The sequence below is a fragment of the Cydia amplana genome, chromosome 1 (genome assembly GCF_948474715.1).
Source record: "Cydia amplana chromosome 1, ilCydAmpl1.1, whole genome shotgun sequence".
Classification (NCBI taxonomy): Eukaryota; Metazoa; Arthropoda; class Insecta; order Lepidoptera; family Tortricidae; genus Cydia; species Cydia amplana.
The window spans coordinates 4,529,106-4,553,861 of NC_086069.1; the positions used below are offsets into that span (position 1 = coordinate 4,529,106).

General features: G+C 37.0%; 1 protein-coding gene across 8 annotated transcripts in view; it reads left to right on the plus strand.

The window, feature by feature from the left end:
* Positions 1-24,756, plus strand: part of LOC134660614 (tight junction protein ZO-3-like) — a 140,012-nt gene that overhangs the window by 18,646 nt on the left and 96,610 nt on the right. For all 8 annotated transcript variants that reach the window (XR_010097910.1, XM_063516416.1, XM_063516484.1 and 5 more), the window contains exon 2: positions 6,130-6,187. Coding sequence is in view for 7 of the 8 variants with exons in the window: in XM_063516416.1 (XP_063372486.1) it covers positions 6,130-6,187 (58 nt within the window). In the remaining variant the exon portion in view is untranslated. The remainder of the gene's footprint in view (positions 1-6,129; positions 6,188-24,756) is intronic.

Sequence of the window (24,756 nt, forward strand, 5' to 3'; positions counted from 1 at the left end):
AACGATATGAATAACCAAACAAGTACAAGAACTTGCATAAAAGGTCGCAAGTAACGCGCTTTTTCTATTAAAGTAGGACGTTCTGTGAGTACAACATGTTTAAGTAGGAAATGTAAGGTAGGGCAAAGTATCGTACTTTTCTTTATCATATTTCGTTTGCTTATGGTTACGTGCATTTGTGTTGCACTTGAATATGATTTTAAAGATTTGTACACATATATAATTATGATACCTATGTACCTGCCAAAACTACTAGTGTCTAACCAAAACCACTAGATTAGAGTATACTTACTTCACGGAATTAATTTGTTGCGGTTAAATTACCACTGCTCTTAGTTGTTTGAATCATGACTAAATGTCTATAGTATCAGTAGGTATACTAGGTATACTAAAAATGGCGTAACTTGCAAAAAATTGCTAGATTGTGGGTGCAACTGCAGTTTTTGTCACATGGCCTCGGACAGCGATCGTGACACGAATAGAATGTTCACTAATTCTCGTGTTTTATTCTTGTAACTCAGGCATTTAAAATGACAGGGGCCAAAGATATGTGCCGCTAATTGCTCACGATTATATTGCACTCTTAAACGTTACAAATTGGGTTAGGTTTGATGATGGTGTGGCATAATAATGTTACCATAAGATAACATCTCTACGTGTTACATTGCACAGTTTCATAAATCTCAGGCGCAAAACGAGTAAGGTAAACGTACTAGTGCTCGACATGCTAATGCCCAATAGATGACACCCTGCTGTCACCTCTATTGACAATGACGCTACAAGATGACATGTACTCTGGGACCGCGTCGAGCACCAGTACGCTTACCTTAATAATCTTTCTCATTGCGTTAATTTAAGGTTAGGTAGGTACTTCAGGATCCCATTTTATAAAGCTGTCAAAGTGGTGAAATGGTTTCTCGCCTTCGGTCAAGCTCGTGACAATCGTATCAATTATACAATACTAGCGACCCGCCCCGGCTTCGCACGGGTTAACAAATTATACATAAACCTTCCTCTTGAATCACTGTATCTATTAAAAATAAACCGCATCAAAATCCGTTGCGTAGTTTTAAAGATCTAAGCATACATAGGGACAGACAGACAGCGGGAAGCGACTTTGTTTTATACTATGTAGTTTCTTTTGCGTCCTCTTTATGTATAAATAATAAATAATAATAATAAATAAATATTATAGGACATTCTTACACAGATTGACTAAGTCCCGCAGTAAGCTCAAGAAGGCTTGTGTTGTGGGTACTCAGACAACGATATATATAATATACAAATACATAAATACATAGAAAACACCCAAGACTCAGGAACAAATATCTGTGTTAATCACACAAATAAATGCTCTTACTCATAATTCGAACCCAGGACCGCGGCTTAACAGGCAGGGTCACTACCCACTAGGCCAGACCAGTCGTCGATGTATTGGTGAAGATTTATCAACACAAGCGTCCAGTTCTTACTCTTACCAGTTTTAATACTTATTTTACTTTAATTTAAAGTTTCACTCCAAAAGTATGTGACGGATCACGACATTCACGACGGATTGTGGGGATTGCTGCAAAGTTAATTTACTTAGCCTCGGATTAAGGTTTGCAATCCGGATCCGGAATGTATGACATTATCCGGATCTGGATCCGGATCCGCGGATCTTCCCATACATTTCGGATCCGTCGTGCAACCCCTACCTCGGTTGGAGCACATCTACGTTGCGTAAACAGTAGCACTGTCTCTCGTACAGCGATTTTCCTTGACTGGACTGCCTGACTGGTCGTTTACATTCTCTGCAAATATACTAGGCTCTAAGTAATTGAGCACATCCTTTAGTAATAGAGTAAAGTTAAAGAATGCCTTAGGCCAGTTGGTTATTTGCCGGCTATAACAGCAGCGACTAGCGACTCATCACGCAAACTCCCAAGCGACGTAAATTATGGTCATATAAATGATTTGTGCAATATAATTTATTTTATCTATGTAGTGGGAAATTACTTGCAGCTTTCATTCTTACCAATCGAAAGATATTAATATTTGAGATTTTTTTGTGTGCACAGAACAGTGATAATAAGAAATAAATTAGAAGTTATTTCATGATTAAAATTATATCAAATAGCGCATCCCCGCACCTCCACCATAAGGCTTTTTACTTAAATGAACATCTGGGAGACCGAGCTTTGCTTGGAAAATGTATAAAAAAACTCATAAATGCGCGTTTTTCCAGACATAAGCCCATTTGTGCAATATAATTTATTTTATCTATGTAGTGGAAAATTACTTGCAGCTTTCATTCTTACCAATCGAAAGATATTAATATTTGAGATTTTTTTGTGTGAACAGAACAGTGATAATAAGAAATAAATTAGAAGTTATTTCATGATTAAAATTATATCAAATAGCGCATCCCCGCACCTCCACCATAAGGCTTTTTACTTAAATGAACATCTGGGAGACCGAGCTTTGCTTGGAAAATGTATAAAAAAACTCATAAATGCGCGTTTTTCCAGACATAAGCCCTGGGGGTCTAGATATAGTTCTCTAGCTAGATCCATTTTTCGCTCCCCAAAACGCCCACATACCAAATTTCATCGACATCGACAGAGCCGTTTCCGAGATCCCGGAAATATATATTTAAATAAATAAATATACAAGAATTGCTCGTTTAAAGGTATTAGATTATGGACCTACCTATTTTGACGATCTATATTTTTGTTTCCTTATCATACATTATCTGAACTTGATCGCTGCTATACTTTTTTCCTAACGCCTCCATTCGGATATATATTTCTAAGTTTGACAAAAACCGCGCGAGTTCTAAATTTAATTTATTTACACGCCAGCCTAAGCTGTTGCATGATCACCATTTATAGGTAGTACCTACCTGTAATAACCAATAACTAAAAATCATTAAATCCATAAAACCGTCTAGTCTATGCCCAACCCAGCCGCACCTAGTGCAAATACCCTTCAAAAACCACATAAAAAGCTATAAATAGCACAGAATGCGTGTCCTGTCCCTCATTTGTGGAAAAAGTGGCCACGACTTGATGACATCCGCTGCCATTAACGTCTAGGGTAGACTAACACTACCCGACTATATTTGTCTTTGTTTATTGGAGTAGGTACGAGGGTTTGCGAAGACAATACACTTTTCACGGCCATTTGTGATTGGAGTATGCATTTAGTCGTTTGGGTTCTTATAGAATATACATATGTATATATCGATTTTTCAAGTCTGTGTAGTCTATATTAACCGCAGAGCTGAATTTAGTAAATGATGGTATTGGAATCATTGGCGAAGGTCTTTTGTCAGTACCTAGTGGACCTCTTTTGAAAAATATGATTGTCACTTACCTAATTACCTAAGAACCTGTTAAGATAGAGCTCAAACCATATTTCAGCTTCACAGCTTTAGATAAATAAAAAACGCGGAATCCGCATTGTGTTCTAAAGTTATCAAAACTGACATATACGCTACCGTCTACGTAATTTACTTGCTATACTAATATTGCTATCTCCCTCACACTAATATTCGAGTACGAGCGAGATGCATGGAAAGTGCCAAACTGGTGGTAGCCACACAGATACCTAATACCATCAGTAACATTGACTAAATCGTATATAGGTACACAGGTAAGTATAGTAACTTAGCTGACTGTAGCAACTAAACCCTCATAAGCACCAGTGACCCGAACACGTGAGAACTATGCTAATGAGTGACACGGCCCAGTCCAGTTGCATTGTTTAACCGAACCTGTCTCCGGCCGCGTATAGAGTGACGGACAGACCTGTCTGACACTTTGTATAGCGCTGACTGATGGATGGATGTGTTGAAACTAGATATCTAACAGAAATATCTTTTGGAAAAACTTATGAATTGTAGAAGAGTTAGAAAACAAACACAAAAACATAAGAACAGTAACATACGAGTAACATAAGAAGGCCGGCAACGCACTTACAACCCCTCTCTGATGTTGCGGGTGTCCAATTTTATTGTCCATGGGCGCGGTAATCGCTTAATACCAGCCGGTTTTTCTGCTCGTATGCCGCCTATATCATAAAAAACCGCATAGGAATAGGTACCCATAGAGTATTTGACTAACATGTTCGAACTGACTGGTGCAGGAAATATTGTATGTAAATTGCGCCCTCGAAATTAAATTGTCAAACAACTTACGACGTACGAACAGGATGATAAATATGGAACAATATTAACTAAATCACAGAAAGTCACTTCAAGATCAAGACACGTGCGCAACTTCAAACAGAAACCAAGAAAAAGTCTAAAAGTCAACGCAATCAAACCAAAATATCCTTCTATTTTAAACCTCAATTGTTTTCGGATACGATTGAAGTCGACTTGGTTTTATTTTTGTCTTAAGTCGTTTTAGGTGGAATGTGATCATGATCACATGACTTACAATGGTAGCATGGCAAATGAATCAACATCTACATTACATTTTTTGTCGACATATATCGTGTCAAGCCGATACCTACCATGGCTGATGGAAGTAATCTGTATCAGATTAAAGAACATGAGTGGCAGTTTTAGAGCGATGCTAATATCGTTTTTGCTGAACGAGTATTATCTTTAGTTTTAATGGACACAAATCACAATACTGGGTGATAGCTTTTGTGCTTAGAGCGGATATAAAATAAACAATCTAGCATGGAGATAATATTGGAGATACTCGTAATCCAATAAGAATGCAGACAAGAGAGAATTGTGTCGATTGGCAAAGAACCTTCTTTATAATAAAAGTGACCCAATAATGTTCTTTTGACTGTTTAATTCAAAAGGGAAGCCTTCTACTTATCTAGCATAAAATTAAAACATTTGCTTAATAACTTACCAATACTGACTATTTTTGATTGTTAGGGATTAAGAAAGGTTTCATGTATTGGGATTACGTCAAACATTGGGATTGGGACCTTTACCTTAAAAATGATCGTTTGGTATTTAGGAGTTTACTTACATTTTAAATTTTTTATCCACAACTTGATTTCAATGTCCAACTCGTTGGGTGGCAATCGTTCTTATTCTTGGAGGATATAATCAAACGGAGACGCCATGTCTGTAATTTTCTGTACAAAACAGTCTGCCGATTTTTGCGGGGGAGGGGAACGTCAAATGTATGCGTAACGTAAAAATAGCCATGTCAGATAAACGTCAGTCCATACATTGTGTATGACCGTTGGCCGCCTATTTTCGACAGAGGGGAAAGCCTGTTAATGGCTACTCCGTTTAGTTGTATCCTCCAAGTTCTTATTTGACCACAATCCATCAATCCGAGTAATTCGATACTGTCTAATCAAACTAAATGAATAGACAAACTTGGGGCATATTAGGTACGGACCCCTGATTTTATTAATTAAATAGCTTCCATAACTTCGTTCGCGTAATAATGATTGAATTAATAATTTAAAAAGCCCCCTACGCATTGTGGTAAAAAAAATCTGCCAATAATGCCTTAGCCTTAGGTACTTACATCATTTTGAAAAAGAGCTGATACTATTCAAACTGCTGGATCCATTTTTATCAAACACAGCTAAGAACGACCGCAAGGGAATTCGCTTTCAGTAAAAAAAACTCATCGAAATCCGTCCATCCGTTTGAGAGCTACGAGGCCACAGACAGACAGACAGATAGGCGGCCATTGTGGCGGCAAACATAATTAACACCCCTCTTTTTGCGTCGGCGGTTAAAATTATAGTTAAAATAAAAAAATACACAATTTTCATCCTCCTTGGGATTGAACAAAAAAAATATTTGAAAACTGCACTGCACCGCCGACATACAGTTCCCGGGTATTTATTAGATTTTTCGATTTATACCTATAACTTTACAAGCTACTATTCCGTATCAGCCAACTTTGCACCGATTTAAGCAGTGACACCGAAAGTGAAGCAGTGTCATTATAAACGTCATCTATCGTCACTATAGAAAATTGACATTATGACATCACCACACTTTGTCATTGCAAATGCCATGCAGAGTTAGCTTTGTCCGACTCTATTTATTTTCTACCATTCTTACCGGACCCTCTTTTTCAACGACTTTAGCTTTATCTGTGTTTTTTTTTAACGATTGTGTAAGTTTTTTTAAAGGAATTTGTTTTGTTGCAGGATACAGTGCAGCTGACAGTGCCAAAGAAAACATGGTTATGAGCCATAATTTAAACAGGTTAGTATTAAAATACCCTGCACCATATGCACGTAGGTAAATAAAGATAGATGTTTAACTTATAATGTTATAAGGTTAACGTACTGGTGCTCTACGCGGTCCCAGTACTTACATGTCATTTGAAACTAAAGTTATTGTCATTAGAGGTGACAGCAGGGTGTTATCTATTGGGCATTAGTATGTCGAGCACTAGTACGTTTACCTTAACCCAACCATCCAGAACATCGAGAAGGGGTCTTGCAGAGAACTCTACTATATTATAGCGGATAGATAAATAAGTCATCATAAAACGAGTCATTTTAACCCTCACCGCAAATTACAAATAGCCAACATAATGAAACAATAACTGTGTAGTGAATAGGCATTGTTGACACGATTGTCAGGCCGATAGCGAATAGCCCGCTTTGTGGCTGGTTGTAGGCGTTGCCGATCTGATCTACATGTAAATCCTGTTTGTAATGCAACTGTGGTTTATTGTTCGTTATTGGAGTTAATAGTTAAGTAGTAAAACAGTAGCAGTAGCGTTTATACTTAATGGTTATCTCTGTTAATAAAACGGTAGCTTAAAGCTTGTAATTTTAATTATTTACTGACATAAAGTAACGAAGTTGTACCTAATAAAATATAAGTAGGTATGTAGTTTTAATGGGTTAAGTACATAGTAAGGTAGAATCAGAATTCATAAAAAAATGACAACAATGTTGCTTACAAACTTGCAGTTTCTTCAAGAAGTTTCCGTTTTTGCTTGTTTTTCACGGAATGTATCGATAAAAGTGAATTTATATATCATCAAAATGTTATAAAAGAACCCGCAAAGACGTGGAATAGCTAAAACGATCAAAATCTATATTATAAATTAATGAATCTTGACATCCCAATATGTTTCAATTAGCCATCTGATTGCATGTACCTATATATAAATCCTAATCGTAATCAAAATAAAAGTAGGTATTCATGCTCGTGCGCACTGCGCTTGCAGCTCGGCTTATTCCGGTGGAGTTCTTCAGCCCGGTCAGTTAATAATTTCCTTAAAATCCGTCTAAGCTAACTTTGCACTGACTTGAGAACAGAACAAATTGAGGAAGAGTATATTTTCATAATAAATAATGATGACATTGTCACGTCAATGCAGAGGTAGCTCAAGCTTGGTCCGACTCAATCTCTTCGTCTATAAATTCTTTTAATACTTAATTAGAAAAGTGGATAAGTTAAGTTAGTTATAAGATAAGTATAGGTCTCGAAATTTTGATAAAGGTTAATAGAATGAACTAGGTATCAAGGCGATGAATGAATTGAATGGAATCAAACACTCGTGTAAAAAGTAAAGGTCCTTAATTCCTAGCGAATTCATCACAGCCTGGGTATCTTCGGTACTTTTTGTCAAAAAGTAATACATAATAAGAATTCTAATGTTATCATTTCTTCATTTTCTTCCTTAGGTGCACTAGGTACCTACCTAACTACATCAGAAATTAGAGGTCCTATCGGAAGAACCCCTCGGCTCAGCTGCTTACGCGCACGTGCGCTCGCAGATGCAAGATCCCACTTACCAAGAAGGACGTATGTGCAATAAGAACTCTATTAAATGCTAAGCTATTTTGGAACTGAGCTGAGTGCAACTTCCGAGTTACGAAGAAGGGCGTACGTGCTACAGGAACTTTATGGATTCTAGGCTGTTTGAGAACTCAGGGTGTTGGAGATTGTGCAGCGATCTTATGAAACCAGCTGTTTAAGTTTATTTGATAAACTTTCATTGTGAGCACATATGTATACGCAATACGCGTTGAGTAGGTACGAATATTCTTTGTTGTGTCCAAACTAAAGGTGGACTGTATACTGTATAAATTAAACATGTGTGCTCACGTTGTGAGAGCTACCACTTTTTACCACTTTAACTAAAAAAGGCTGTAATGCTGGAACCGAGCATAGTTTAAATTATCAGAATCCTGACACAGAACATCTTAAAACCCCTCGAAAAAATGAACCCTGCTGTAAAGTATTTTTTATTTAATTAAGTCGGAAAAAAAATCTTCTTTTTCGTTCATTTGCTATATCCCATAACCACTCCAAATAGCCTATTCATACATATAGTGATTTATTAACACCGTTCTGGGGGCCGGAGACAGAATGGAGAATTATTTAGGTACATAATTTATAAGTGTAGGTAAATTTTAACCAAACGTTCGAGTTAAGCTGTCTATAAATACGTGAGAGCAATAAAAAGACCTATTCTCCTAAACAAGGTCATAAATAAGTGCACTAAGTGCACACTGCAAGCCGATCGGAGCAGACCCGCCCACAAGCATTGACGGAAAATGCCCTTTGAAGTGGTTTAGCTCCGAATCAAACGTAATGCACCCGCGATGTAAACTTCCTGCACTAACGGATGGACTTATTGACAGGACTCGGCATGCTCAGAGTGTTCAATTTAAACGATTTGATTTAGGAGAAAAAGTGTAAACGTGACCCACGTTACCGAATGGGACTATATGGGAATATTTAGTACATATAGAATTATAGATGGTCAAACCAATTTGTCAGTAAATAGGAACAAAAAAACAATACTCGTCCTTTTCTTTTGGGTGCTAGTACTAGTGTAAGACAAAGATAGTATGACTCTCTCTGTCTATGTTTGAAATAAGACAGTCCTTTGACACACTATAGGTACTTAGTGAAGGCAAAGATATTCGTAAGCCGGTATATATGTATACCTGCGCTAAGAGATGGACTTATTAAAGGTTAGGTTTTTAAGGTTAACTGGAAGAGATCCCATACCGGGATAAGTTCGCCTTTGTTGTATTTATTTTACCCTGTAACTGTGTTTCTCGTGTTTTGATTTCCATGTGCAATAAAGTATATACATACATACTTATTATAGGTACATTTTATAAATGATTTGATTCAGAGAAAAAGTAAGGGCGATGACACTAGATGGGGCTGTTTGGAAATAGTTTTAATTACAGTCGGAAAAAGAGATAACTTATAGAGTATAGATACCTACTAGAAGATTTGTTAGCTGGACGTCCAATACGCAGTTCGTCCAAATCGCATTTCGTCAATTCGTCTACTACGCAGTTCGTCCATAAGTGATGCGTCCATTTCGTGATTCGTCAATACGCAGTTGGTCCATTTCGCGATTTGTCACTCAGCATTTCGTCTATTTCGCGATTCATCATTACGGAGTTCGTCCATTTCGTGATTCGTCTATTTAAGAGGATATGGGAAATGAAATAATGGTCACAAATATCAGGTAAGTACGCCGTTGATATGCTGCTAGTTGCTAGTGGGACCCACGGTCTGAGCCGTTAACGAGTTGTTAGTAGGGCTTCCAAATACTGGACTTCTCGCAATACCGGTATTAATACCGAAACTGTCTTCATCAATACCGGGATCCCGGGATCGGATATGAATCGCTTAAAAATATATAGTTTTTTTTAAGGGGAATTAGAAATCATGTAAAACGTTACGATGCGTTACAGGGGCGGGAGGGGGCGGTTTGAACTACGCGTTACGTAACATCGTTTTTTAACCCTTCAGGTACTTTACGCCACATGATTGTGGCGTAAAAAACTTTAGGTAAAAAAATGGCCACTTGGGGTACATAACGTTTTACTAGGGGGGGGGGGGTACAGAAAAACGTTACGGCGCGTTACATGGGGGGAAGGGGGCGTCAAAAATGTCCAAAAATTGCGTTACGTAATACTTGAACGCTCCCCTAGATGCGTCTGACGTTTAGTAAGCTTTTTGATACAGCCGAATATAATGGATTTAAAGGGTTTATACTGCGTTAGGGTTAGACCAAGTAAAGTCTGCAACGATTTTGATAGCATACGCAGTACGCAGTGCAAGTGTTATTTGTACGTCATAATTTCATAGAAGTTTGACGTTTAAAATAACACTTGCACGGCGCGTGCTTTCAAAATCGTTGCAGACTTTTCTTGGTCTAACTCTAGATGCGTTTGACGTTTAGTAAGCTTTTTGATACAGCCGAATATTATGGATTTAAAAGCTTTATACTGCGCATTTCCCCCGTTTTTTAAAATACCGGGATCCCGGTATTGCCTTTAAAAATACCGGTATTGAAAAATGCGTTTAAAAAGACAGGATACCGGTATTTCGGGATCCCGGGATTCCGGTATTGGAAGCCCTAGTTGTTAGGGATGCGTGTCATATGCATATAAACCCACGGGCTTTGCTATAATGTAAAAAAAAGTGAGCTTCTTGTGTTCAGAGCTAACCGCAGGAGTCCGGTTTTTCTAGCTCCATATTAACCCCTTAATCGATCCTGCTCATGTTAGAACTTAAAAAATGTATTACCGTCAACAACACGTTTACCTAATTAATTTCATTAGAATAAATTTACTATAATTAGTTATAGCGTAACAAACTATCCTCGGATAGTTCAGTAAAGAAACATCGAAATGCTGGGACGTGCCTCTCTCTAGCCAGCCCTGTGTTATTGGAAAACTTCGCTTCGCTCGCTCGTTGATCAATGAATCTTTGTTTCCATTCCATTAACCCCTTGACCGCCAAATACGTCAACTGACGCGTGCGGCTAATACAGCGAAAACGCGCCGCTCACGCACAGACCCCAACTGTTGCTGACGTTACAGGCATCCATGGGCTACGGTTACCGCTTACCATCGGGCGGGCCGTATTCCTGTTTGCCACCATCATTGTATTATTTAAAAAAACTTTATTATATCGGAAAAAACTGATATTTCTCTTGCGAAGTTTCTGACAATTATTGTCACAACATTTAAAAGAATTTTCGGTAATTCTGACAGGAAGTGAGTTCTGTGTCGGAATTCGTGACAATTGTCGTGTTTTGGGAGCAAAACATTCACAATTTTTTTATTCCTCTGGGTCAGAAGGACACATTTATTGTCTTTCGATTGGCACCTGACACAGAGTCATTGTGAGAATTTAGGCCCACAAACATCTCATTATTCTCACGCCGTACTTTGCCTTCTTTTAATGTTTCCACTACGTCAATAAGCATTTAATTAAAATCCTTCACTCTATTTTACACGCAATCCCATGGAGGCTCTATTCTATTTAAATAGATACGGTCATAATGCACTTTAGTTCCGGTCGCAACCCATCAAATTATTCCATTTCGGGCACATTTCCCGCGGGGGTTTGCTTCTAAACCAAAATACGGCCATGTCCGACGTGCATTGAACAATTGAATTATAAAACCATGGCCCTATATTGTACTAGCAAGCATCCACAGATATAATAATTGACAGTAGAAAGAGCAGGTGACAGGTGTAAATGTCTAAATATTTCTAGAGTCGAGCCAACACACACACAGACCAGCACACTATTTATTTTTATTTATTTGTGCGCAGACTATTTGGAGTGAAAATTTCTTTAGCGGCGCTGTGCACTTTTTGAGGTGGAGAAAAAATGTTAAACTCGCGACAGGTCACGTGACCGACAGATTCGTAAGACGGACACGTGACCTGATCGAAAAACTGTTACAATGTAATTGAGTTTTCACTTCTGCCGGCACTCCCGGAGTGCAACCCGTTGTTTTTGCAGGATGTGTCTTATTAAATACGAAAAAAAAATGTTTTTTTCATAAACGGTAAAAACTGCAGTAACTCATACTCCACAGAGCCATTGAGATTGATATCGGCTTTCAGCACTAACTGGGTTGACCTAGATGTCGAGCGCTGCGGTGCACTCGCCAAAAATACTGTGCATGCCTAGATTGAGCTGGAAATTTTGTCTAGGTATATTTTTCTAAATGTTGATGGAAAAATACTGGCCATTTACACACGCAGCTGTTTTTTTTTATTATGGTGGTGTTGCAGACATCGTTGGTTTGGAGCACCACCAATCTTGTCGTGTTTTTAAATACAAAATTTTGTTATCTATGTAAATGTGTCACATAAAATCCTTTTGGTTGCATATCGATCTAGTCTAATTGCAATTTATTTGTCTAATTTCTATGAGAATCCGGACTGTTCTAGCGTGAGTCATCCTTTATACTGGTTAGGTTAGAATGGATCTCTGTATGTAATTGGATTAGCAGTAGCACCCAGGTCGACTATCCCCTGTTTCTTTGGAGTCCCACCCACGATGCTGTCTGCTGACTTGACTACAATTTAGCCGTTATTCCCGGGAGCTAAAGTACGTTTTTACTTGGTAAACTGAAATTAAAGTGCATAGTCCGTACCTGAAGTACAGTGGAAACATGTGCAATAGGTCAGCTATCGACTGAAAACTAGGTCACGCACTTAAATTTAAGCATTGAGGAGATTCTCCCAATTTCGTCACTATTTTTACCTTTGTTAGCTTGGATCACCTGTTTTTGAGAGTTCCATATACCTATATAATCAACGGGCGTCATCAAAATGTTTGAGAGCATGCGTCAATATTCTGTAGGTATACCTACCTTCATGTAGCAATTACAATTTTTTTTTATAAATCATGGATTTTTACTCGAAAAGCATCTTCATAAATAACATGTCTCATTTGACTAATATAATCTTCTAAAATTTTCGTGGTTGTTTTTTTTTTCATTATGTTTATTATATAAAATCTGATGACTGTTTCAATTGACAGTAGGTACCTTCCTTACTGAATTTAGGGCAGCCATCAAGTTAATAAGTGTTTGAGTAACTGAGCAAAATAGCCTCTATTCAGTTCAATCGTGATCGTGACCGGCGATCCGATTAAAATTGCGTGAGAATAAATCTTCTTGAAGCCTTAGGCTCAGTTATTACTTATTGTTTACCTACAGACTTGTCTATTTTCATGGAACTCTGTATGGAAATAGAACTTGCCTAATGAAATGGATTCGATTGATCTGGGGTTATTTTTCCTAGATACTATAAGTAGTGGTACTGTGAGCTGTAGACCCCAATAAATCGCATGGCTCCGCCATTTTCAAAAACTTAAAACTGAATCGACAAAAAAAAATGGTCATATAATTTTACCAAAATCGAATGAGGAATGCAAACTCTATAGGAAAACAGCAATATGAAAGCATTTTTGGCCAAGCTGAAAAGAGACTCTTTCCTCGCGCTCCGTGCTCGCTCAGCTAAATATTAAGTAGGACGGTAACAGGGCCACGGGGGACGTACTCATCAATGGGTGGTAAAGGGTAAAAATTAGGATGATGATGATGATGACGACAGTAGAAAAATGTAGATAATGATGATAAGCTAATATAATGTTAACATTTTAAAAATTACCCACTTTAACACTGATTATGAAGAAAACTCGGCAAATCATGCCGACTTTATATATACAGAGCTAGGTTGGTAATGTTCGTAGTTATGTGTCTATTAATTAGAGCACGTTAATATTAGGTCATCCACGCTTGAAAATGCTTATTCACCCGATGAATTAAACCGTCTATTTGCCAGTGACAGATGCCATCGTGAAGACATCTTTACGGCCACAGAGAAGCTGTGTCAAAAATGATTCAGCGGGCCTACTGTATTTTGTACACATGGCGCTCAAATGCAGTATGCGCCTGAACTTTTATTGCTATTCTATATAAATAACCAGCTATCGGGCCGTTACGGTTTGATTCAGCTCCGCCATTAGGGGTAACTACGAGTTTCCAACTATTCTTTATCTTCCAAATTACTCTTGGGTTTTGTTGAAGGTATTTCTTTTTTTTTTGAGGTGCAGACGATCGTTTCCAATAGGGGTAGGGCTTTTATCAAACAAATACGAAACAGTATTATAAGTTCCAAATATTCATGCACTTTCTATAAATTTTAATTAAAAATTGTTAGCTTGTGACAAATGGGTGGGACTTCTATACTTGGTCAACCAGATCTTGACAGTAGAAAAAGGCGGCAAATTTGAAAAATGTAGGCGCGAAGGGATATCGTCCCATAGAAAATTTGAATTTCGCCCCTTTTTCTACTGACAAGATTTGGTTAGTAGATACAAATCTCATTTTATTTGCTACATCTCTGATTTGTTTCATGTATTTCAAGAATTACTAGAGCAAGTTAAGCTGATTATATTATTCAATTATCGTATTAGCTACAACAGTTGTACTTGAGATCTAGGTACGATACAACTTGTATCGTATCTCGGGCACTCGGTACGAGTACGCGTAGTCGTTAGCTCAAAATAAGCCTAATAAACCGTACAATTTATGAACAGTAAACATTGCAGTTCTAAACATCAAACTGGAAATTATCTTTCTAATGCTAAAATAAATAGTCATATCTATATAAATAAATCTTTTCTCCAAGCGTCGCTGGCAGACGGCCGAACGGCGCCCAGTCGACGAGGGCGGCCCGACGCGTCGCGTCGCGGGCGGACTAGGGACGAAATTAAAAAGTAAAGCATTCGGAAATCGAACGTTCGAAATTTGAATTTGAAAAAGTTCAAATGTAGAGTAGTGATGCGACACGAAAAAGCGAATACCGATTAGTGTAGTGTGACAGTGAAGTGAAAACTGGAACATGTGCGAAAATGTTTTAGTGCGATAAAGGATTAAACTAGCGGTTTGAAGTACATAAAGAGTCGGACTAAGCTAACTCGGCATGGCATTTGCAATAACAATGTGTGGCAATGTCATCATTATTGTCAAATTTCTATGAAAATATGACGTTTATAATGACACTCCCTCAGCCTCACTTTGTTCTGTTCAAGTTGGTGCAAAGTTAGCTTAGCCGGTCTCTACCTAAATCACAATTTGTTTATCAACATACTTCCAGCACCTTTCGACAATTGCTTTTGTACATAACATACCTACCTACTTACAGTTACGGAGGCCTGTAAAGTAGTATGAAGTGTATGTTTGTAATGTCGTATATTAGGTACAGCAACCTAAAATCACTGTTGACTCAAAAACTTATCACAACTCTTGTGTCTACTGCCTATTACCTCCATACTTGCACTTTTGAACTTTATGAATACAAATACAAATTCTTTATTTCTGAAATAGAATAAAAACTGAAATAGAATACAGTAAACTTTAGCTATTTGTTCTAATTTTCCCCAAATGAATTACGCAAAGCTCTGGAGTCTAATTAAAGTAAACGACACTGTTAGGGTCACTATTCCAGTGTATAAACATCATCAAACTTATTTTCGTTGACACTTTTTTGACGAATTAGTAGTATATTTCATTCGTACTATCATTCGTTTTTGGTAGAGGTCCTATACTTTTACAAGATAACCACAAAAACTACGGAAATCCACCAATGATACAAAGATAGGTAGGTATAAGTACATGAGATAAAATTCAATGAAACAGGCCTAAGGGAGAAAGGTCCTATCTTAACTCTATAATGATAATACTGACACACTGCTTCTATGTACCTCATTAAGTCATTAATTACCTTGATGTTGATGTTAGGAACCTGAGGTCCTACCGTGAAAACTGAAAATCGAAATTTTCGTTGTCTGCCTCCCTATCGCTCTTGCCCACTCGAGCTATAGAGGTAAATAAATAAAATTGTTTTTTCACGGTAGAGCCGCTGATACGCACGGGCTATTATGCTATTAAACTCTTAATCAATTAAATGATAAATTAAGATATTTATGATACGTATGTTTAAAATTAGGCATTCCAAGTGCGCTCTACAACCCGCATTCCGCAAATAAATCTTCAACCACAAAACGAAAGTATTAGCACGCGTGTAATAAAGAGGAACAAACGTATAAATAAACGGAATACGTTGACCCGCGCCGGATCCGCCAATAACACAACTGGGGTAATGTTTGTGCTAATTGTCTAACCTGCGAAATGTAGATTGGGTGTGTTTAGATGCGTTTTTGGCAGTGGCACTTTTATATGTAAAATCAGGATACATACGTTTAGCGGAGGTATTCTATTTATTTATTATACATATATTATTATCATTCTTAAATAAGATCACACTTTTTCATTGACATGTTTATTTACATACTGCCATGACAACGTCAAATTATTTGAACATAGGTAAAGTCTTGAAAAGGAGACCGCAACATAAATGACAAAATAACATTGAGTTTTTCTTTATTGATTTAAATGCCATTTAAATTATGAGTGGCCACCTTACGGGGCTTACGGTCACGTGATCGCCTTACGCCCCTTACGGTCACGTGATCGCCTTACGCTGTCTCGAGTTTATCATTTTTTCCCCACCTCAAAAAGTGCCCAGCGCCGGCAAAGAAGTTTTCACTTCAAAAATCGTGTTTGTTGTATGGAAGCCCCCCTTAAATATTTATTGTATTTTATTTTTAGTATTTGTTGTTATAGCGGCAACAGAGATACATCATTTGTGAAAATTTCAACTGTTTAAGCTATCGCGGTTCATGAGATACAGCCTGGTGACAGACGGACGGACGGACGGACGGACAGCGAAGTCTTAGTAATAGGGTCCCATTTTTTACCCTTTGGGTACGGAACCCTAAAAAAACATGCATGTAGCTAATTATATTTGCCTCATCTTCTCATAACTTTACCGCGTCTAAACTTAAAACATTCTAAGCTTTTAGCAGCGCCCAAAGTGCCTGCAAGTAGTAAAAGTTCAGGACAGGCGAGGCGTCGCGAATGCTCGAACACAAATAAATGAAATAAAGTTCCCCAGTATTTGCACATTACAGATAAGATAAGGGAACGCTGATGGACGGAAGACGAAGTTTTGCATCATTTCCGAGTTTATTTTCTGAGATGAAAGAATGAACCCGCACTTGCCAAGGTATAAAATTTTGTGTCTTTGCACCAAACAAATGAATAGTAGTTTGTGTTACAAGGGATCAAAATGATATATTTCCGTCAAGGGCGTACATTGAATCCTGAATGAAGCGATGGATTCTACAATTCTACAATAGAATTTAAAAATAGTGTGCTAGAACCTAGAACAGAAAAGTGTTACTTTGATCCCTCCTAGCAGGGAGGAAAAGTGCCACTTTATCCCTCCTAGCAGGGAAGAAAAAGCTCTTTTCCAAATAGGTGGTGTGAAAAAGTCTTTTATTTGAGTGACTTTCTTGACTGAATAACCTCAGAGGTAATAGCACACAATTAGTACCTACTCAGTAAGTCAGTGTGATATTTGAGCAGTAACAGTGAAAGTTTGCTCGCGTGTGTTATAATTAAAGTCTGCGTCTTTTGAAGTGTTTTTAAAGAAAATTAGTAAAAACATGGATAACAATGAAATGAGGGTACAAAATGATGGTAATCATTATCGCTCTATGTACTGTACCAAAGGCTTTTTGTGAGACGACTCGCTGCTCAGACTCTAAGTATACCTAAGTTATAGGCACCTACTCGAAATTATTTGGAATCGGTTAATTGTCAATATAATATACCTACCGTAATATCCAAGGCCCTTCATTTCATTATTTAGGTATTTATTTTAACTTTATTGCACAAAATATATACAACAATGTACAAATGGCCGACTCATTATCATCTTAACGTAAGAGCTGTTAAAGATCTTCTAATTAAATATATCAATCAAGTTAAAAGTCAAATGAATCGCAAGATTTATGAGTTAGTTAAAATAAAGTCTCGGGACAGATCAATGAACTCTGAAGTTTGCAACGAATTGTGGGCTGTGGCCATCAAATTAAAATCTGATCGGTCGATTACTTCTGTATTCACTGTGATTAATATTTTGACTAAAGATTGTATAAGCATTTTTTTATTTAAACTTCACTAGATATCTCGCGAGCTCTTATTATTCCACCATACAAAGACCGACCATCATGTGATAACTTATTTCCTTCCAATTTCATTTCATTTCATTTCATGTAGGAATTGGTAAATAGATAGACGTAACTTTCTCTAGGTCTACCATGTACCTATTTGTTGTACCTATGTACAAATACTTATCCCTATTTATCAAGTTGAACCTATACTGGCCGTTTAATCAACTCTATTATCTGTCATCTAACCGATATCTTTCGCATCGCATGTAGTGCCAAAACGCAGTGAACCCGGGACTGTCTTTAACGCTACAATTGAGCAATAGGAGTAATATATGATCACGCGCCATAATTATTGCGGAATTTCATTGGAACTGAATGTTTCATACTAAACTGAACTGTCACCACATACTTACATCATAATAACAGCGCACTCTTGACAATGATCATATATTTCTGGTCGGGCTTTACATGAATTACTTAGTTCCTAATCTCATTCTGTAGCTGTATTAACCTTTAAAGTTCTTACAACAGTCGGAGTGAGTAACCCGTTGGGACAATGGTTATTAATTTGTTAAAGTAACAGTTGCTGTCGGCGCAGAGCGGCCCAATAACAATAAATCTGTCAATGAACGAACGACTTGAACTAACTGGCCGACTATTTTCTACGTTGTACATTAATAAAACTAATAAAAAATTGTCACTTTTGTAGATAACCTTTTTTACGAATGTCATTTGTTTTGCTGTTTGATTGTGACCAGAACACAACGCGCTCTAGAAAGTGTCCAAAAGTTCGTAAACTTCGTAAATATATTTATCCTTTTCCTGACAAATTTCCAGTATTCAGCCAGTCGGTAGTCATATATATGTTTTTCTTGACAGAGACACATTTCATGACATGACATATCTTTTGTTTATATTTACAAAACCATTATTTTTATGTTAACCATGACAGTAAACAGAGAAAAAAATGTGGAATGGGCAAAGAAATACCAAAATTAAATCATGTCAAAAAGTTACGCAAGCCACAAATGTTAATCAATTTAACCACAAAAAATTAGTTGACGCGTCTTTCCTTTTAATTCTACCAGACAGGCCGATTCGTTTTCGGCCAGCCCTTTTCTTTTTGTCAGAGACTTGTTATAGTTTCGACCGACCATACGCGAGTTGTCACCGAGACATCCGGATATAGAACGGTTGCGTAGACGTCTGCCCTAATTGACGGATTCAAGTGCAAATTACGACCGTTATGATACTTATGATATTTTTGGAATTGGAAATGTCATTGGCCCGGATCTAAGGCAACCTAATACGTTTGTAGTAATTGGGGGATAACTATTTTTGGAAGCAAAATTTCAGTAGTGCGAAATGATAGTTGATATTTGGTTGATAACATAATAATTATGTTTTCCTAGAAGTCAATAATTAGAAGCATTAGGCTAGTCAATACTATTTTTCTACTGAACTTTTATCATATGACAATAATGAGAATCACCAACAAACATGTAGGTAGAGGTACATATAAGTATATATGAGCAAAGTTAAAAATACAGGATGAATTCGATAATTCTAAATTAACTTTCGAGTCTACTGTGAAAACGTTAGGCCATTCAACTAAATGACTTATTTACATATAAAGTACCCTGTTAACAAGAATGTTTCACCTCCACTTTCGTTACACGCCTCTTCCTACACAGATCAAGACACTAACCAGCCAGCCGCTGCGTTTAGTTTAACAACATTATTGACTCAACTCACAAAGTCAACATACGTATTACTTACACAAGATCTCTCGTCCTTCTCTGGTTAGTACCGTTAGTAAAGGACAGGGATAGCTGTAGGTATGGCTGTAGGAGTTGGCAGTGGGATCTTCGGAAGTGTTCTGAGTCATTAGAAAGATTACTGTTTGTTATCTAAATGATACTGTAGTGTTAGATTTTCTCACGATGTTGTTACTTGTTGATTTTGAAGTGCATTTCCTATATACGTAGAATCACAGTAAATTTCAAAATTGATTTAGGATAGGTATACATTTTTCTCATAAATAAGTTGAATGCCTTTATTTACAAGTTGCCTAAATGGAGACTAGGAGTGAAGATATGTGTGACAATCACGAAATAAAGTTTAGTGATGTGTTCCAAAACTACTGATACCTACTACACCGCGGAGGTAAAACGTTCAATTTATTGAGCAACTAGGTATCTTCTAGGTAGGTTCGACAAAACATTCAATTTGAATAACAGAATAATATTGCCGGGTAAGATAAGTTTTTTTTGTGTTTGTTAGAAACAAAAGATTCCAAATACTTATCGGTTCACAGAATAGTCCCATTCTCTTATCTACACAAAAGGTATATAATAATTAAGTATCACGATATAACTTCGAACCGCCCATACTGAAGCTAATGTATGTGACAATATCCCTTCACATAATGGCCAATTCCTGATACCAAACTTCATAATAAATGGCCAACTCTTGATGGTATCAAAACAAACATTACATTACATTGTTTGACCAAGTTGTAACAATAAAAGTTATCTTCATTGAGATTTCAATGAATTGACTCGAACAACCATGGGATACCGAATCAGGGAATCAATTGTGGGAATTGGGTATGCGGGTAACCTGCCAATGGAAATAAATGGCGATAATTGTCATTGTTATTTATTTGGCAGGATTGTAACGATGTACGATTGATGTACCAATAATGGTTAAGGTTATTAACCGTAGGGAATGAACTAGAAACTCTACGAAGTCTACGAGTAGTTAGGTAGTAGGTATTAATCGCGAAGGCAGACTTATTTAATTAGGTAGTATCGTACTGCCTTGTTAAATAAACGGTACCAATTTCGGTCAGTCTTTTAAAGCTATATATAACATAAGATACTTACATAAACTCATTTAATATGAGCACTGATCCCAATTGCCATTACACGAAATTATTTTAAGATATCCGGAAAGCTGCCGAGATACACGTTGTACACTTAATTATAAAACGGGACAGTTTGGGGAAAGAGCTAACGGAATGTACTAAAAATACCAGAATGACGATGTTGATGTCATTTGAAAAGAACATTTTTGGTGACTAAGATGAACAGAACAGACTACGAAATTTATGGATGTTCTTAATTTTCGTACGAGAATAGTTTTGGATAATTTAAATGAACAGGAGATTGAGCTGTCACTAAGACTAATCCGTGATGTTTGTACTGTTTAATTTGTATCTAAGAAGCTGTCATTGCCGCAAGTAATGGAAGTCAGAATTAAAACTTGATTTTTTTTTAAAGATGCATAACGTAATTTAATATTTCCTGTGTTTGCTTTGCAACTTTTATAATTGTTGAGTTGTAGAAAGTGCCTTAAGTATTCCTATTCCTATACTTGTAGGTAAAGCCTGTCTAAGAAAATTCTGCACTGACTGGCATCTACAAAGCGTGATAGCGCCACTATTAAACGTCATAATTGTCATTTGTCATAGAAATTTTAAGTTGGTGGTGGCACTTCAACATAACTTCAACACTTGTCTTTTGCCAAGGCGGTGCAGAAATTGTTATATAGGAGTTTGTTTTCATATGTTACCTACAATGTTTTACGACTTTTACGACGCTTAGCTTTTTGATGTAGAGGCACAATATGTTAAGGTATTAAACAAAAACAAATCAGCGCAATTCATACTAAAGTGTCATTCTATGGAGCTTGCTAACTATGTAAACAAACCGCCATATTGAAATTGTCTTTAAATGTCATTTTACTAGTAATTTTTGTTTACATAGTTAGCAAGTTCCATAGAATATTTTACATGACATTAAATCCCACGTTCGACACCTTCCTAATGACAAAATAAAACGTGATTTATTGTACCGTCAAAATGAAGATCTATACAACCAGACTTAAGTACGCCTACGCGAACCAGTGAAGAAGAACCCTAGATTTATAGTGTCATCTCTTTTCATTTTGCGAGGTTTTAACAAGCGTGAAAGAGGTAGCATTATGACTTCAGTTGACAAGTCGTTTTGAGGCTAGCTTTGCTCTTTGTTTGTATTAAAATGGACAGAGAAGATCATTGTTTGTTTGGTTATTAGCTGAATCAGAGGACCAGCAAAAAACGTGTAATGAACCGTGGTCTCATACGGGTCGCTTGGCTTTAGAGATATCACAACAGAAAAGGCTGAGGGATAATAATTAATTTCGTTAAGTTTACACGATAAAATTGGATATATACAGATTATAGATAAATTTTCAATTTTTTTTTGGCATCGTAGTAGGACATACGGACGCTTTAAGTCAGCGTGTCTACAATAGATACTTAAATGCAAATAAATGAATACTTGTCTTCATCTTATTTTTAAGTCGGTTAAATAGTGTTTCTTCACCTGTACATGTTCAACTTATTTCAATAAGTGTACCATGACAAATCCTACCAGTGGCATATATATATGGCATGTCTATAATAGACACAAGTTAAATCAATTAAATGGCATTTTAACCCACACCAATAGTGTCACGACTACAATACTACATGATCATGGCTTGTAAAATCGGTCATTCGTTGTACTTACGTAGTCAGCGTTACACTGTGACTAACCCGGTAATCATGGTGTAACTAATAACTCGCGGTTCTGAACAGATTCCGTATAATACCATACAATCGCAATAGAATTGTTATAAGTGGCGTAAGAAGAAAATTAAATAGTAAAGTATAAGTAGCATAACGCTGAAGTACTAGATAAGTAGAAAATAAAATGCTCCTACTCTGTAGGCAGTTTAAAACGTACTTCGAAGACACCGGGTCCCTGTTCTTCGGAAAGAAGTTAGGCTGGCTAGACCATAGCCATGCACAATGGCCCATAACTACATAAGTATATGAACAGCCCTATTATTTGGTGTAGTAAATTAATGATAACGATACGATAATAGGCATCAACAAAGTTGTCTAGTGTGAATCATCATTTCATCAACATCATTCATGGACCGAAATGTCAGGACTCAAGAGACGAACCTCTTAGAATTTCCCGGTCATCGCCTACTCAATAAGAATATAATAATATCGTAACACAAATTGGCAACGACCACAACACGCAGCCCATGTTAATCACATTTGTCCTTGGATGTGTTATTAAAAAAACATCATAAAAAACAAACACAAAAAACGTGCTCGTGAGCTTTCGCACAGTACACGCTGGTTGATTTGAGGGCGTACTCCCGTGGTTTTGTACGGTAGCCATAAGGATGCTATATCGCTACATAACTTTCTACTTCTGTGATTTGACGATGTCAAGCAGCACTATTAAATTTTGTAATTCGACATGACGACGTGACGACGACGGCGACGATAATCACAATCGTAGCTAAGTCACCATGTCGATGAAATTGGATCTCTGATTTAATGATGGAACAAAATACCAATTAATATAAAAAAAAAATTGTGAAGGATAAACGAAAGACATTACAAATAATACCTAGTTATCCTTAAAGACGTTTCAGTTACTTAATTAATGCATCTAGAAAATCATTTAGTACCTCGATATTAAACTTTCGTAAGAAAAATTTTGTTTTTTACAAGAGAGAGTTACAAGAAATTTTTGCAAACGTTTTAGATAGGTATAGTATACACAACATATACATATATTAGTTTCGCGTTTCATCAACATATTGTTTCGTGTAAACATATACTTAGCAAAGAACATCTGCGAATAAGCAAATCTCTTTAAAAGCGTGTGAACAATAAAGCAAAGTGTTAAGACGGACGGAATAATGTTTATCCTGATCAATCTGGGAGAAACACCCTTTCAGTGTAATGCTGTTTGAGTTCAGTGACCTTAAAACAGTACCTACCTAAATGCAAAAAGTGTACGTATACAAACTGCAAGTGCAAAAGTAATCTTTGTGTTGACATAATTTTATGAATCTTGCAACAGAGGATAAACGTTTATGCGTTGGTTGTGGCATGATTAATATTAACTGTAATAAGTAGGTACCCATTTATTAAGTAGGTATATTTAAGTTAAGATTGAGTAAGTTAGGATGGTACCCGATGTATTAAGTATATTAAGTTAAGATTGAAGAGCCAGAGACAGAGATACACCTAGTCAGGTTTTGAATGTACTTGGTATACTGTGTGTCGTTGTGTGTGCTGCACGGAACTAACAAAATATACCCCCTAGGACTTTGGGAATTATCTATCTTGTACCACAATACATACCAGCATTAATCATTATATAAGCTTGCGTGTTTAACTGTTCCTTGTTATGGACAACTTGTTCCTATTCAACATTGTTAAAGCAAATATCAAACGATTTCGACACCACTCACCAGCCGCTGAAACTGGAGCATTTCTAACGAAACAATTAGCGAAAACTACATTTCGTCACATGAATGGCCAGAACTGGACCGAGCACTTTACAACCATCAGGCTATTGGATTTTCAACTTTATTTCTTAGAAAATAATGACTTATGTGAATGCATTAAGGAGGTGCAATAACTAAACAATCGAGAATCTTACGCAGAGTCAATGGTCGATGATTCATCGTTGCCGGTTGTGTATTCTCAGTGTTAACACGAGCGTGGGACAGTTTGTGTTTTCCGACCGACCACTTTAATTTGACCTCCAGATCCATAATAATTTAAGAGAGTACACTTATGCTGGTTGTCTTGAGCTTTTGACTCGCCCGTGCTCGGTAAGCTATTGGAATGCAACTCGGTGTATGTAAGACTGAAATACACTCGCGTGCTCCTCGGTTAGGGTTACCAGATACAAGTTTAGAATTTCCTGACAAAATGCCTGATTTCCGAATATTTTTCCTGACATTCATATTTTTCACGATGACGACGGTGGGGGGAGGTCTCTAGCCGTTAGCGATGGCCATCCGATTGAGCCGAGCCGCGCGCGTCATGTACCTATATGTATGCTTGATTAAAGATTTATTAATTAATAATTATGAAGTTATTG